Genomic DNA, 16973 nt, shown 5'->3' with positions numbered 1-16973 from the left:
CGTGTCCAGCTGAAAAACACTTTCAACAGTATAGGTTGTTAGCCCCCAACAGCCGAAGTTAACTTGACAAGAAGGGTTTGAGTGGGATAACGTGTCATATGAAGGAAGCTCACAAACAGCCTTAGGCTGTTTTCCCCCAAGTAGTCCAAGTTTCTCCTATGCACTTAATTACTTTTTAAGGGTTAACATTGTTAAATAGGGCTAGTGTTTTCGAACCATCGTTGACCCGGATGGTCAGACCATTTGGCTTGGGAACCATCCAGGTAATCTGTTCTATTTCAGCCTTAACCCATTCCTTGGTAAAAAATCATTGATTTAGTCAGCAATCCACTGACCTGGGCGATCGAACCATCGACCATTCAACTTAGACAACGGTTTTGACCATTTTTATTTTAATTATTATTTTTTTTTTCAATTGGAATGGGCCATCCATTTGAACTGGATGATTGAACCACTGACCTAGAAACCAGTGGCCAAAGCGATTCCAGTTCCGAGTAAGTTTTTAAAATATTGAATAGGGCTGCAAATGGATCTAATCAAATTAGAATTGGGGTAATCTGAATCTTATTCAATAAAAAAATATGGCATATAGGAATTTGGTTTGATCCTGCACATCCTACGTGGGACGGATGCCATGTAATAGCCAACTCAACTGCGGGTCATTGACAGCATATCCCTAACCTTAACCTTTCTTTTGATACTCTTAAAGGGGTGATGAGTTGGTGTGTACTCTGACATTGAACATATATACCTAATGGGTGGTCTAGATTGGTCACAAAATTCCTGAAGATGGCAAAAATAGGTAGGGTTGTGTTGCGAGATTCTCTAAGACTGTAACTGACCCAATAAGGTAACATTTTTCCACAACCCAAACTCCGACAAAATCTCATCAGTTAGGCCCAAGCCCTAAATACAGCCCAACCTAAGCTTTTTGCATGGCCAAATTGAGTTCAAGTTGGGCTTACCCAAGAAAGTCTTTGGGAAGGATGTTTTTCATGGTCAATTCATTACACCAACTTGAAAAAATGGGAAACAAATCGTGTTTGGTAAAGCCAAATTCATGCAGAAACAAATGATGCAATGATTCATCCAGAATTTCGGGCAGAGGGATCTTGATTCCTGGTGCACACTAAAAGCTGATAAAGCAGAACTTTTGAGGTTTCACATCTTTACAGCAACAAAATGTATAAAGCACTAACGCCTAACCAACACGTCTCAACCAAACACAACCCAAGAATAAAAGATGCATAATCAGGGATATGGAAAAGAAGCATCCTAATGGAAAAGAAAGATTGCTGGATGGTGGATCAGTAGGAATAAGGGCCCGTTTGACAAGTTTTTTTGGGAAAATCTTCTGGTAGTTTTGAGCAGTCCGAAGCTAGTTTGGTAGATACATGTCTTTCCATGTATTTTCGTGCAAGAATAAAATGTGAAAGACGCAAAAAATTTCATTTGGAGCTTCCTGAAATCAGCCCAAAATGGGCTTCTCGCATCTTTTCAGCACGCTGGATTTTGGCGGCTAGATCTTCTACGAACCAAACAAGAATAGACCGAAAATTGGCATGCCCGGCTTGTAAACAGCCAAAAGACAGCACGGAAAGACGCGCCAAAAAGGCTCTAAGTCTATTGATTGATCTATTGATTCCTATCAATGAAAGGATATAAAGGTTGTATTGGGTTGTCAATATGAATGAAGGTTTTTGGATTAAATAATCAGATTCTTCAAGAAAAATAAAATTTATTTATTCAAACCATCATAGAATTCGGATATAGATACAAATACGGATATGCTTTGGAAATGCATGGATACAAATGGAAAATATGAAAACGGATAGACACGTTAGGGAAATACATACAAATTCCACAAATACATTAACAGCACTACATTTAAGACCAAAATAATCACAAATAGTGTATAAATACATAAAAAATGTATATTTTAATGGTGCATATGAAAAAATATATTACAATTAATATATCAGGATGCCTAGATATCATATAATTTTATTTATAATGCATCAATCAAGAGTCCAAGACAGTAAACACATGTGCATATTATATTTTAATTATTATATCAGTTATTTATTTATTTTACTATTTTATGTTTTAACATTAACAAAAAATCAACTAAATATTAAATTCTTAAATGAAAATTAAAATACCAAATAATAATTCACAAAAATATAATATTAACTTAAAGTATATCAAATTTGTTAAAATTTCTAAGATACATATCCTATACAATTTCATAATTTTTAATTACTAAAATAATTGTTCCATTGTTAATATTTTTATTTCTTTAAATAATCTGTAATAAAAAATCATTTTTTGAAATAAATGTAGATTAGTGGATTTGATAGATTCAATTTAATATTATATTCTTCAATATTTTGTAAACAATATTTTTATTTTTTATAAATATAATAAATATGTTGTTATTACTTATTAGTGTAAATTAAGGTATTAATTAATAATTTGTAAAAATATATAAAAATTTTAAGATGCATATCATGTGCAATTTAAATATTAAAATAATTATTTTATTATTAATATTTTATCTGTATAATTTTATTGATATTAAAAAACCATCTTTTTATATAAATATGGGCTTGATATGCTATTTGTTCTATTAATTTATAAAATACTAATTTTGAATATTATTGTATGGAATAATTAGAATTGTTAAATATAAACACATGTTTTTTATTTAAATTGTATGTCGACACAAAAAATTAATAAAATTTATTTTATTCTATTAAACATCGCAAGATGAAGTCTGGCTTGATGATTTAGAGTGTGGCGAAAGATAAACGCATCCGAATGGCCTGAGTTCGAATCGTCGCCATAGGTGCATTTTTATTGAAGTATAGAGAGATGCGGCGTTTCACGCATATCACCCCGTACTGGTGTGTGCTGGCTGATACAATATGATACAGGTCGATGCTCATTCATATTAGTGCAATACAAACGACATGCGGGATATATTTCTATTTGTAGCATATCCCGTACTGTTGTCAATCGATACCGATACGATACGCCCGATACCAAGCATATCGTGTCAATATTTCTATCCTACTTGTCTTGATGGGGTGGTTTTTTTGGTTTGAAAAAATGGATACGAGACCAGTTTTGAGATTTTACAACCTAGGTATGAATAGGGTACAGTATTAGGTTAAATCCAACCCGACACAACCCATAATACACATCCTGAAGAATGCATATTATATATTATGTGTTGAATTTAATAAAGCTTTGAATCTTATTTGAAGGATAATTGATAATTTATATATCATCTACATGTTTCAATCAAATAATTGAAAATTGTTGGTTCATGTTATTTTGCTTGTTTATTACTTATATATCATAGGAAATTAGATCCAGGTTATGGACCCAGCCCGTCCCACCCTCAAATGTGGAGTGGGTAGGGTTGGAAAGGCCTTGCATTTTCATATGTGGAGAGGGTTTGAATTCTGAAAGCCCAGCCACTTGCAGGTTTTAGGGAGGGTATGGATCAAGAGCTTTAGGGAAGGTTTTGAATTTCATATGTTGTCAAGGATTTTTTTTTTTTTTTGCTTCTTTCTTAAAGGCATTGGGCTGACCTACTGGTTAACCAGAACAGAAAAATCTGCCTCCTGACCTCAAATGTCATCAGAAAGTTGCTAATACTTTAAATCAGACATGGTTGAATCCAGTTTGAGACGCTTCTTTTGACCATGAACAAGAGGCTTGCAACATTATGGGCCCTACTGCCCGTGAAGAACTAAAAGTTCCAACTAAGCCATTTTAGAAGGGCTGACGCTTCTTGATGAGACTTCCGACCAAAATAACACAAAAGATGTTTTATGTGATGGTTGGTTCCAACAAAAGTTGTGTTTGGTACTATTGTTATTTCTACCTAAAGCATTTTAAGTTGATCTATACAAATTGGAATAGGATTGTTATTTGAGGCTGCTTATAGTTGAAACAGGCATTCCTTAACAATGCATATGTGAGAGGTTGTTTGTGGAAATGCCAATATTGGCGTTTCAGGTAGAAACAGCAAGCTGAAACGAATGTCATTTGTGATGTGACAATGCGTATCTCTCTGTCTCTCGCCAGTTTGTATTGGCCAACCAAAAACGTTTCAGGTACAAACAACAATGGTACCAAACACAACCAATAACTTGGCTTCTGACAAAATCTTAACACCAAGGTAACAAATCTAAATCTAAATCTCATTCAAATCCCTACTCATCTGAATGAAAAGAAACTTTAATTTGGTCCTGGGTACTGGTACAAGTTACTACTTAGTACCAGCCCCAGGTTGATTCTTGATAATTCACAAATGTCTTTGTGAAAACAGAATAAAGTTCCATCCATATCTAATTGCTATCTGAGTGGTTCAGTTATCAAAATATCCATGGACATCATACAACATTGATTTTATTACCAAATATCAAAGTGTGATAGCACAGTTCTACCTAACTCCTGCTTCCTAACGAATGAGCAAATTCCAAACAGGATGTGGAAAAATCCTATTCAAAGGCCCTGCTTAAACTGATTATACCAGAACATGCTGCTGTCCATTTATGTGAGACAAACTTTGAGTGATCTTTTTGATATAAGCAGTACAAGCAGCAAGGTAATGTAAGAAATCTCCTGGACAATCTCATCTTGATTAGTTTCTGACCACATAAAAAAGGATATTTTTCCTTAATACTGCCATGCTCATCTTCTGACAGTATCAAAATGGCCTTGCCCATGGGTGGTGAAACTATCCAAAGACTGGTTCTTTGGTCTCCAAAACCTTCAACATGGGCTTACAGATTGTATCTCCTCTAGGATTTTAGAGATATGCACTCATGGTATTGCTTTTCTGTACAATTAAGAGTTTGGTGGCACAGGATTAAATACTTAGTAAAACATCTCCCACCTTAAAGTGCAACCCATGTGATATTAACATCCAAATGCAGCCAATAGGCCACAAGCCTGCATTGCATCCACATCAGGGTCCTTCATTTTCAGGCCTAGATATTGGCTTCATCTCTAAAAGGTTATAATCAATCATCAAAATGTTGCAATGAATATAACTAGCGAGTTTAATAACAGAAGGAAATTAAGACACAAAAGATGATAAAGCACATTATGGGCATTAAGATGATTGCATATCTCCACCACACAAACAGCATTGATCAGTATAATAACAATCACAGACACTGAAATTTCCCCTCAGGAACTCTTATACAGTGATGACAACATATAATAAAACATCATCCAGAGATGAAGAAAAAGCATGCACACATAGCTCATGCACATCTCACTGTACAGAGAGAACAATGCTGCAATAATTGTATGTAAAAAGAAAGGAACCTCTTAAAGTCTCAGTGTAAGATCTGGTGGGGATGAATCTGCTTCTGGTGCTGGAGCCACTGCTACGAAATTAAAAGATGAGCTTCCTGCCAATTCAAAACCTGGATGGGAACCAATTCCCTCAGGCACTTGTTGAAAACTCCCAGGCCAAAACAGCTCTGCGTCATCATCTTCCAAGAGCATCGGTGGCCCAAAGTAGCTGTGTTCAAACCTGGCACCAGTTTTAATCTCAGGGGGCCTCTCTGGTGCTGCAATGCCATGGTGCATTGAGTGAGCTTTGATCCCAAGGGACCGGAATGCTGACCCATGTAGGGGAAGGGATGCCAGGCTGGCATACCTCTCTGAGAAGATTCCCATCCGCAAGGCTCTCTTTGCTAGTGTCCTCTCCCTCTTGTGTGCATTCTGGTGCCCACCCAAAGCCTGTGAGCTGAAGAACTTGCGTTGACAATAGTTGCAAGAGAAAACTCTAGGGAAGGAGGTCGATGGAGTGTGAGGAGCAACTTCACTGCTACTCTCACTGGTGCTCGATAGTGAGAGCCCCACTGACTCTTTTGTGCCCCCCATATCACTATCACTATTTTTGAAGCTAAGGCTTAAATTGAGGGAAATGGGCCTCATATTAGGTTCAAGCTTCATGAGATTTGTGAGGCAGGTGGAAATGGTGGTGTCCTTGGAAGGTTCTGGAGAAGCTCCATGGATGGAGATATTGGAAGCAACTTGACTGCTGATGTCGGATTCATCTTCAGACACTGCCTCTGCTTCAAATTCACAATTTGATGCTTTCATGTTTGATCATAAAATGAAGATCAAGAACTCGTTTTTTGCTGGATGAGCAGTGTCTAGTATAGGAAATATTGGCCTGACCTACAATTGATGGTTTCTAGCTCTTCATCTGCAATTATGAGAGATAATGAATAATTCAGTAATGCCAGGCAGGAAAGCTTACTGTAAAAGGAAAGACGGAACTCCAAGTAGGGGACCAAATGATTTAACTGGATTAACTAAATTGGAGAAGATACAACCGAAACAAAAATGTAAATAAGGTCAAAGTTTAGGATAACTTATAAAATTTCCATCTGAAACCGGAACCAAGGTTTAACTCTGGTTAGGATAAGCTAACACTGGAACATAGAAAGAACATACAGGTTATAAATATGTGTGGCATTGCCCACCCCTACATAGAAAAAAAATGTCTTTTTCTTTATGTTGGTTTGTAGGGAAGGATAATCTTCAATATCTTGATGGACCTACTTTAGATAACCACTAAGCTAAAAACATCTCATCTATCACATCCTTCTACAGGAATGAGAAAATATCCAAAAGAAAGAATTGTGAATAAAGGAATTAGAAAATATTCAGCAGCAGAAATTTCCAATAAAGGAATGAGAAAACATCCATAAGCAATAATTGCAAATATTGAGTGAGCTTCTGTGTTTTGAAAGGCATTGGAGATGTATGCCTGGAGGCATGGCGCTAAAAAATTGCCTAGAGGTGCATACTCCCTATTGCACTTTATACAAGAGGCTTATGCCTCATATTCTCTTTAACTTTAAGTTTGTTTTTATAATAAAAATATTATAAGTAAAAGTGGAAGAACCATTTTATTGTGTTCTTCATTATAAGTAGAAGTGAATGAGATCTATCACTAATACTGGTCATTTATTTTCTATAACTATATGGCTGATCTAGAATCACAGAAAAAAAAAAAAAAAAAAAAAAAAAAAAACAGAACAAGTCTACAATTTTCAGATGATTTAGAACAAATGGATTAAGTTTCTGCATAAGAAAATTTGGATAATGAACTTTAATTGTTAAAATTATTTTAGATCCAAATTTAGAACTCTTGGGTTTTGTAGACATATAAGAAATGGCCTTAACATATTCCCCAACATACTGATATCAAGAACCCAAATAAAACTAGTCTATATGTTCTGCTTCTTGCCTGTTGTTCTCATCCACTAAAAGAAGAAGAATGCCCAAAAATTTATAAAAGAATGTTGCATAATCCATCTTTACAAGTAATAGTGTCCATAGATATTTTCAAAATAGAGTTTGGCAACTAAAATATCCCAAACTATAATAACATGAGATCCATGCTTACCTATTGTCCCTCCTCAGTCCTCACTAAGGTTTCACAAACCCATTAAAAAATGAAGTTAAAACTCATTCAAACTTGGGAGTTATATTTCAGTATCCCACAGAGCCATACTTACGGAGACTCTTACTTGTAAAGAAAGGTAATGAAACATTTTTGGACTTCCAATGTCTTTAGTTGGTTCAGAGAAAAAATCAATGCTTTGTTGCTAATTTCTTGAGATGTTATTAGAGATTCATTTTCTACAAGATTAATTTGTTTTAAAGAAAAGAAAAGTCGAGCTTCCAAAATGTAGTGGCAATAGTTGCATTAATAAATATTTTCACTTTATCTATCCAAAGAAATAAAAGAAAAAAAAAAGGGAATATCTAGTTGCAAGCACATGACGTATGGAGTTTGGAGACAAGCTTTCTCAAGAAATTGACAAAAGGAGTTTTGGCTCTAAATTACAGATTAGGTGTAAGGTATTCAAATATGGGAGGAGAAAGCATAAAGGAAATAACACAATTAGAGAATTCTCTACAACATCATTGTTTTATTCCACTGTGGAAGACACCCAAGTGAAAAATGAAACTTAAGCTTAATATAGCTCACATAACAATAGTAATCACATCAAACATGCTACATAACAAAGATACATATATCATTTTCAATTCCAGGCATGAAGCCAACCTCATATAATTGGGGATAGTTGGGGAAAGGCTTAGATGATGATAATGAAAATCACACAATTACACTTAAACCCTTGATTAGAAAAATAACTGAACTACCCTTGCAATAATAAGTGTACACTCAACAGAGACCTACAACAATGTACATATAATAATATAAAAAGGAAAAATCTTAGATTCCGTTTGGAATCGGAATCGGAATGGTCTTTTCCCATAGTCTGTTTGGTCCAGACAGGAATGGGAATGAGTATTGGAATGAGAAGGAATGGGATTTCATTCCCGAGGGTCAGGGAATGACCATTCCCTCAAATGGGGGAATGCCATTCCAGCAGGAATGGGAATGAGATTCCGATTCCTCTCAACCAAACAGTTGGAATCGGAATAGCCCATTCCGGTTCTGATTCCAGACCCTTATTCCCGCAAACCAAATGGGGCCTTAGTTCTCCAAGATCTTTAGCCACCATACCTTACATACTCCATGTGCCATATATCCGAACTTTAACTTCGCATTGGACTTAGCAACCATGGATTATTTTTAACTGAAGCAAGTAATCAAATTTCATCCCAAAAATTTTAAATAACTTGAAGTTGACTACAATCTAAAATAGATCCCACCCAATTAGCATCTATATATGCCTTAATACAAAGATGCCCCTGGATATGAAGTAAGATACCTTCTCCAATTGATAACTTCCATGTACCTTAGTATCACATTAGCTGCCTCTGAGAAATACAAATGCAGTCATGAATATGAACTCTCCCTCATAATAAAGTGTAGAGACATAAGGTTGTGTTTTTTTATGTAGAGATATGTTATTGTATTTGATTGTACCTAGGCTTTCTTTCTAGGAGGGTGATAGAGATTATGGGGAAATAGTTGTAATGTTGATAAACATCTAGGAACTTTTATGTATTTATAGGAGCAAGAGAACCATTTTGTAAATTTTGATTTTGATATAATTTGATCTTTGGCTTAATTAGGTATTAGCTGTGTTAGATTAGGGTTGAGAGAGAGAGAGGGAGAGAGATCTAAGCTGCAAGTTTTTGCATCTTATTCAGGTATCTCAACAGTGAATTGATCTCCCCATATTCCATAGACCAAGCTGAACCATGCTAAACTATTGTTGTTTGTTATTCCTATTTTTAGTTCTATTTGTCTTCTCTATTGTTGGTTAGGACAAAGAACCTCTAAAAGCCTCTCAAATTGTGTATCCACCATTTTGTGAAAATTTATATGCTGTATACTTCGTCCCTGGATTTCATTAAATAAACTCAAGTACATCGGATACAATCATCAAGATAAGTAACAACATTACAATGTCCAAATGGTAAATAGTAAAAACTAAAGACTGATGAGAAAAAGATTGAATAATTTCAAATGGATTAGAACTTTTATTATTACTCAAAAATATGGAACTTTAAAAGGTTTCAAGGGATCAAGCCAGCAAGAATCCAAGAGCCACAAGCCACTAGTATCACAATGGGAGAAAGCAATCCATCAGCAACCCTAGCTTTTTTTTTGGATAAGTAACACAGAAAATGATTTCATTAAAAATAATAAAGCAGAACAACAAGAAATTTTCTCAAAATATAGTCTGTCTATGTACCCCTTGCTTAGCTAGACCATCTGCCAAACTGTTGGCAGATCTTCTAACCCAATTAACTTGCTTAGCTAGACCATCAGCAACCCTAGATTTTTTTTTCTACCATAACAAATAAAATAACTAGAAAAAACTAAAAAATACCCATTATACAATCTAAAGCACCAGAATCAAGGATCCGTGATGAATTATAGGTAGAGCATACCAAGAATAAAAAGGTAATCCACATATGCCCCAATGAATGCTGAGGTAGTAGAGCTCTCTTGTTTGGATACCTTTTCAGAACATCTCCAACTCCTCCTCAAGAATGGCAGCTAACCTCTTTGAGCCCCCAGATATAGGTGCTTTGCAAAAGACACCCAGAGATAAGAATGATTCAACTGAACCAATTGGTATGGCAAAAGAATTAGTAGTAGAGACATTAGTGGCTGTAGAGTTCTTCCCCTTATTAAACATAGCAAGACGTCCACATAGTTTCCAGCAATTATCCCTGCCATGCCCACCTTTACCACAATGGGTGCATGTAATTTCTCTTTGTTAACCTTGTACCCTTTTCTTTTGCTGTCCTTATAAGGAATTGAAGTGAGTGCAGATCTCTCCAAGGGTTCATTATAATTTCTTCACTTTGAACCTAAGCATATTCTTGGTTTAGAATGGGGAGCTCTTCTCCACTCAAAGTTTGTGCCTTCACCATTTCAAAATGTGGGTTGAGATGTGAGTCCTCTCCAAATTTCTCTTGTAAATAATAACACCTTTCTTGATCATAATAGTCCAACTACTCCCAATGCATCCAAGTATGCAAAATAACCAGCCAAGGATCTCTCCACTTAGTGATGATGGGAGATTTCCTAGCTTAGCTGCAAAATACAAGCATAATTCTTCACCTTTTTTTAAGAAATAATTTTTCACCTATGATATGCCTCCTTTGCTTCATTCCAGAACTCCACAGTTGTCCTGATGAATAAAAAAGGCATTGCTAATTTAGGTTGCATCTAATTCAGTAATAGGAACTAATCGAATTTTCTCCCACCTACTTACTATGAGCAAGGTTATATCCTCATCAAGTTCCTTGGTCTTCCCATTAATGTAGCCAAGTTTTTCCTTGCCTCCAATAATTATTCTAGCTAATTAGGACCATTCTTCCCATTAATGTAGCCAAGTTTTTCCTTGCCTCCAATAATTATTCTAGTTAATTAGGACCATTGTAAATAGTTGATTCCATCTATTTTCATTATGATAGTTTGAACTCCTATGTTTTCTAGGAAGTTAGGTAATTTATTTTATGATATATCCAAATAGAATCAACCTTGGAATTAATGCGAAAGGCCATGCTTTATGAATAACAAGAAATTTCAAACCAATCAATAGCAGGTAAGAGTGCACTTTCACTGTACCCCAATAACAACTCAGATAGAGTACTTATCTACCATGTCTAGATGAATATTGGAAAAGAAAAACCTTGTGAGGGCAAACCCACACATCCCCTTAGCCAAAGTTCTCTATCACAACTAGCAGCAGATAGCCAACCACCTCTAGAATTGATAAAACAGTCAAAAGGGAAAGCAAGGTGGGTAGTAAAATAGGATGAGAAAAAAACGCCCAAAAATCAATGCTGCTCCAAATCAAGCCAAACCAGATTCTTTTGATCAGAAAATATCATGAATCAAACACCCCATGCCTCATACAATCACTCTGTCTTGAGAGAAAGTTCTGGCCCAATAGCATGTAAATTTTGACTATTTTCACAACAAGCCTAGAAAAATACTAATTTATACAGAAAAAAATCTCCATAAACTAATGGGTATCAACTGGAAAATTTTCTTTCAATTCCAAGTTGGGTGCCTAGTCCCATTGCTCGTCCATACAGCCTAATGAAATCAACAGGATTGGTGGTGAAGAAACTCCCTCAGGTTTCAGACTTGATATTCTGCTACCAAGTTGATTTATTGGAGCTTATTCTTGATGCACTTGAGTGTGTGTAGTATGAGAGAGAAAAAGGAGGAATATGAAGAAAGAAATAAAATGAAAGGAGAATGGTGTTGGTCTATTTAGGCCTATGACCACCATTAATGATATCTTATTAGATTAAGTTAATGAAAGGAAAAAGACATAAACGCCCCTATACAAGATATCAATATAAAATATATACACCAAAAGCATGCATGCTATAAGTTTGAATGAAGAATATCAAGAAAACAAGGAGAATAAGGTTGATATCAGTAACATAAGTCTTATCCCAACTATATCATAATCTGCTACAAGAATCCCATTTTTCCATATTTTCTGTTAACTTGTGAGTCCTTAGATCTTTTCTTGCTACCTCAACCCATTCTCTTCTCAGACTTTCCCTAGCTCTTTAAGATCCTCATCTTTCAGTTTTCACCCCTTATATCAGTGGGTGTTCTTCTATGCACATCTCCAAACCATCTAAATCTACTTTCCCAATTTCTGTTATTCTTCTAGTTACATTGTTAAAAGAACATATGTGTTAGCATATACATGAACCAAATAAAATATTAGCAAGATCCAAGTAAGAATGGATGTATTGATCAGCTTTAGTAGCAGCCCTTTAGGCATGGAATAAATTGGGACTAGTGCAACAAAAGTCAAGACCATAATTTGTTCTGGATTCTACATGGCATGCCACAACAGACCTGTTTATCACAATTCACAAAGTAGACAAAAACTGGAAGAATAGCGAGCATGGAGTTGATTATATGATAATTGAAGAAGGAATTCTGAGGATATGTTATCTTCCCCTCACATCATGTGTATATTATCTTTGCCTTTACCATGAAGATTCAGTGCTGCAGGTTACAGGAGAACGCTCAAAGAGAATAAGTTGCTTTTCTGAGATTGTAATAAGGATTAAAAAACAAGTTAAGACATAGGACATGGCCATGGTTAAACCACCAAGTCAGAAGCTTTAAATTCCATGGTAAGCCTCAATAAACAAGAAGCAATAAACTGAAAGTTATCCTGTCTCTGCAAGGATCCAGAACGAAATAGCATAAATGTACTCCACTATGTCAGAAGCAGGGCTCATTTCTATGCTTGATTTTAATTAAGATATTCTTCAGAAAAGGGTTGCTTATGCATATGATTTCCAACAAATGTCTGGTGCTTGCAATTAATGAAGTTATATTGAGATCTTAAGACATCAATTTCTGCAACACATGCCTTTGCTATGGAAAGAACTGATGAAAATTCTCTAGCCAATAGTTAATATTTCACCATGCTAAGTACGTTGGAGGATTTCTTACTTATCCACTATAAGAAGAATTGGGAAACCTTTTAGATTTCATTCATGAGAAAACATTAGTAAACGTCACCATGGTGTTTTTTTCTCATAAAACTGCTCATGGACAATAGAGACATTCACCAAACAAGTAACAAAGGGAAGATAACTAGCATCACCCCAGTGAGCAAGAATTAGAAGATATAGTCAAGGGACTCCGAATTGACTTAACAGAGAAATTATCTATGAGCAACAAAAATGATAGAAAAGGATAAAACCCAATGAAGAATGTTTCAATTGGAATTCCTCCATTTATTTGAAGCTCAGAACAAGAATATTGAAAAACAAAGATATGGCATGTATATAAATTGAAAAAAAAAAAGATTCTCTTTCAAACTTCCTTCAATTGAGATTTTAAAATTTGATTTACAAAATTGAGAACAGACGACTATTTTTCATATTCCAACCATCATGCTGTGGTTCAGCCATCCCTAATCTCCCCAAGTAAAACTTATATAAGTATATGCATCTCGATAAATATTTCTGTCTCAGGAAAATCACCAAGATAATAACCAAGATATTTAATTTCCAACCATGTTTGAACCAGAAAGTGAGTCTTCTAGATTAGTAAGTTTCTGTAATTCTGTTTGGAGAAACTTTATCTGATTGTATATTTCTTTTTCCGTAAAAATAAAAAGTACAAAAGAACTCTAAAACCAACCAAATCCTTCCAAACTGATTATTTTCAACACCGATCCAACACAAAGTGTGCAAGCCTGCAACTTCACATCAGCCTCTTGTTCACCATACTTCTAGGGTGCTCTTAAAAGGCATCCACAAAGGAACCCAGCTGAGGAGTACTAGGAAGTGGTTTCAGATTACCATATATAAAAGTTTGCATCAATGAAAAATGAGCTTCGATGTTCTGTGTTCAGACCATCAAAATTTGAAAATAACCACAGAAGCATGATATGCAAATAGAAGACAGTCCAAGAAAATGGAGATCTATCAACAATTCTGTAATAAACCAGATTCAACTACTGATAAAACTTGCAACCAAACATCATATTTCTCTCATTTGGCATGTCCTTCTCAACAATTCAGGCCTCATTTTCATCAATTAACAGAAAAGCTTCAATCTTCTAGAAAGAAGAAATGGTAGAAACAGATTACCGTAATCAACTAGATATCCAGAAACGTCAAGGACACAGAGAACACAGAAACATTAATAGATAGGAAAATATACAAAAGGATTACAGAAACCACAGAAATTAGCAACAAAATCTATATCCTACCCACAAAATAAAACTTGCAGAAACACAGGAACCACGGGAACCGAACCAGGTAAACCCAAGTCCAGAAACATCAACAGACAGTGACTGATATAACAGCCATTTCATTCACCGTCGCCGGAAAATTTAAATAAACAGAAATCCAGTCTAAAACATCAAATTCCAACATCAGGAAAAAAAAAGTCTAGAACTAAGATACACAATGGGATTCTCGTACATACTATTTTGAGGTCGCAGACATCTTCAGTGGTGCCATATGGGTGTGACTGTTGCTAATTAGAAGACAAAACCAGCTTCTGGGTATCTCTGATTTTGCTGCACAGGGAAGAGTAAATAAAAAAGGGAAAGAATGGCGATGAGAAGATATGCAGAGGGAGAATTCGATGGGTGGGTAGTGATGTTTAATTATGGGAAAGAAAAGGTTGGGAGAGACGATGGTGGGACGTCAGGGAAGTCAGAGAAAAAGGTGTTGTTGGATAATTTAAGAAAAAGAAGCAGACACATTCACCACACTCACTGTTTGTTGAATCTTGGCACTTCAACCACAACAAACAGCAACTACTGCAACAAATTGAGATGGAAAGATAGCGGGAGAGAGAAAACAAGAAAAAAGTACTAGGCTACTCCCATTGTTGTCCTACCAAAGATACCCTCTCTCCCTCTCTCCACTTTAAGCTTTAAAGAGTAGACCAAGTGTTCAGATAAGTTCAGTGGTGCATGGGTCCATTTCTATCTCAGATTCACCCATCATCATTCCTGCAAGTTCCACATGACTCCTTTCCAAGTTCCAATTCCATCTTCATGCATGGCATCTCAGCCCATTATTTCCCTGTCATACCCATCTCATGTCTATACATTGCATGCATGTCTGATGGATTTATAAACCCAAAATTCAAATCTCTCTCTCTCTCTGGTCCTCTCAAAAGGCATTCTTTATTTATGAAATGGTACATAGCCTAATACTCTAGTTGTTAGTAGATGGCGATGGGTGTTGATTCCGAATTCCCATATTTATTGTTACTTCCCAGAAAGAAGTGAAACAAATAAAAAGAATAAAAAAAGATTAAAACAAGAGAAGAATAAGAACAATGCACTGTATGCACATAGTATAATATATTATGTCCCAAATGGCCAAATTATTGTACGAAAGATGAATAAATATACACTTAAGTCACTTACACATATATTGAGAGAGAGAAAGAGACAGAGCGCTTTATGAACAGAAGATTAAAAAAGAGTATAAGAGAGAGCATGCTTCTTTTCAACGCATGGAGATGAGGTTTTTGTTTTCTTGGATCTTGGAATAAAACCAGAAGAAAAGCATTCACATTGGGTGGAGTCTTCTTTGTTTCTTTTTTTCTTTCTATTTTGTTGGTAGAAATTCAGGAGTTCAGATTCATGTAGAACTGATACTTCACGTGCCCTCACATACTCCTGCTGTTTTCATTTGTTCCTTTCTCTTGGTTGGTAACTTTTTTTTTTGTTTCACCGTGGATGCTTCTTTGTATTCTTCACGGGCTTTGGTTCCTTTCTGTCTCAAACCAAGACTGGAAAAGAAAAAACCTTTATGAAAGATCTGTTGGTTTTATGAGATTAAACATATTAATTTGTACATGATTTGGAAGAAATCAATATTTTAAGACTGGCCCGGACCCATATGGTCTGACTGTTTGATCTATTATCATGCCACTTTTATGGGTTTTTTTTTCTTTTTTTTTTAATTTTGGTATTGGTCTGTTTTATGGGTCTTTAGTCCCTGTTTTTCAGATCCAAAAAAACCCATTAAACCAGCTATAACCAGAATTTAAAATATAGAAGATATTCTCAATGCACGGTTGAGTGTATATGTGGGGCGCATGTGGATTCCATACAAATTCATCAATATCCTCCATGCTAATTAATCACAGTTTATCAACTTTGACTTAATAACCATCAATCCCCCATTACATTAAAAATGACAAGCCCTTGATTTCTAATATTTAGCATATGCCAAGGTTGAAAAATTGATGTTTATCATATAATACAACTCTATATGTTATAGTGTTTTTGACACAAAGAGCCTGTAGTTACATGGGTTTGATCTTGTCGCTGGATGTTAGGAGCGATGCAGAGTGACCATCTCAACTACTGGGCCATTAGCTTAAAAAAACTAAACTGGATTGATAGGTTTCTAAACAAGTAAATTAATGATTAAAAAATTAAATCTTATAATAATTTACTTCATTTTTTTTGAACATGCGATATTATTTAAACACCTTACTAGCATCCAATTATTAATTTTGAGATTTTTTAATAATTTTTGACATCATAGATTGATTCAGTCAACCTATATAGGTTTTAGAATGGGTAAGACCAATCAACCCCTATTAGTGACAATGACCCAATAGATAATTCAGCATGCAAGGTTTAAAGTATTGAATTGAAATTAAAAAAAAAAAAAGAAAAGAAAATAGTTCATACAGTTTTATTAATTTTTCAGTTAATAACATTTGTCCTCAATTATGTCCTATCTACTACTATATTTGATTTTGACAGAAGTCCCTAATTCCTAATAATTAGGGTCTCCCAAATTTAAAAAACCATAAGCTCTCTGCATCATGAATGAAAATAGGCCAGTGCATGCATCCTGATACCACTGTAACTGGATTCAGTCAGTGCACAGCCCATTCGAATAGTCATTATAGTCTTGTATTGGGAAAATCTTTTCATGAAATAAAGCATAAAAAT

The 16973-nt window shown here is 35.2% G+C and overlaps 1 protein-coding gene across 3 annotated transcripts; it reads right to left on the bottom strand.

Moving 5' to 3' along the window:
• Nucleotides 1-5108: 5108 nt before the first annotated feature.
• LOC104607277 (zinc finger protein 4-like) lies at nucleotides 5109-15161 on the bottom strand. 3 transcript variants are annotated; one of them, XM_010272885.3, is made up of 2 exons: nucleotides 14468-15161; nucleotides 5109-6241 (listed from the first exon to the last, which is right to left on the bottom strand). In XM_010272885.3, the coding sequence occupies exon 2, from the start codon at nucleotides 6133-6135 to the stop codon at nucleotides 5353-5355; it is 783 nt and encodes a 260-aa protein (XP_010271187.1). In that variant the 5' UTR covers nucleotides 6136-6241; nucleotides 14468-15161; the 3' UTR covers nucleotides 5109-5352. The 3 variants fall into 3 exon arrangements, with proteins under 3 accessions (XP_010271187.1, XP_088760563.1, XP_088760562.1); XM_088904437.1 differs by lacking the exon at nucleotides 14468-15161 and adding an exon at nucleotides 14250-14436; XM_088904436.1 differs by lacking the exon at nucleotides 14468-15161 and adding an exon at nucleotides 9922-14222.
• Between the last annotated feature and the right edge of the window lie 1812 nt (nucleotides 15162-16973).

Source organism: Nelumbo nucifera, chromosome 4, assembly GCF_055504915.1.
Source record: "Nelumbo nucifera cultivar China Antique chromosome 4, China Antique-T2T, whole genome shotgun sequence".
NCBI classification, from domain to species: Eukaryota; Viridiplantae; Streptophyta; class Magnoliopsida; order Proteales; family Nelumbonaceae; genus Nelumbo; species Nelumbo nucifera.
Note: the sequence above shows the minus strand (reverse complement) of the source record. Positions and strands in the feature narration are given on the sequence as shown.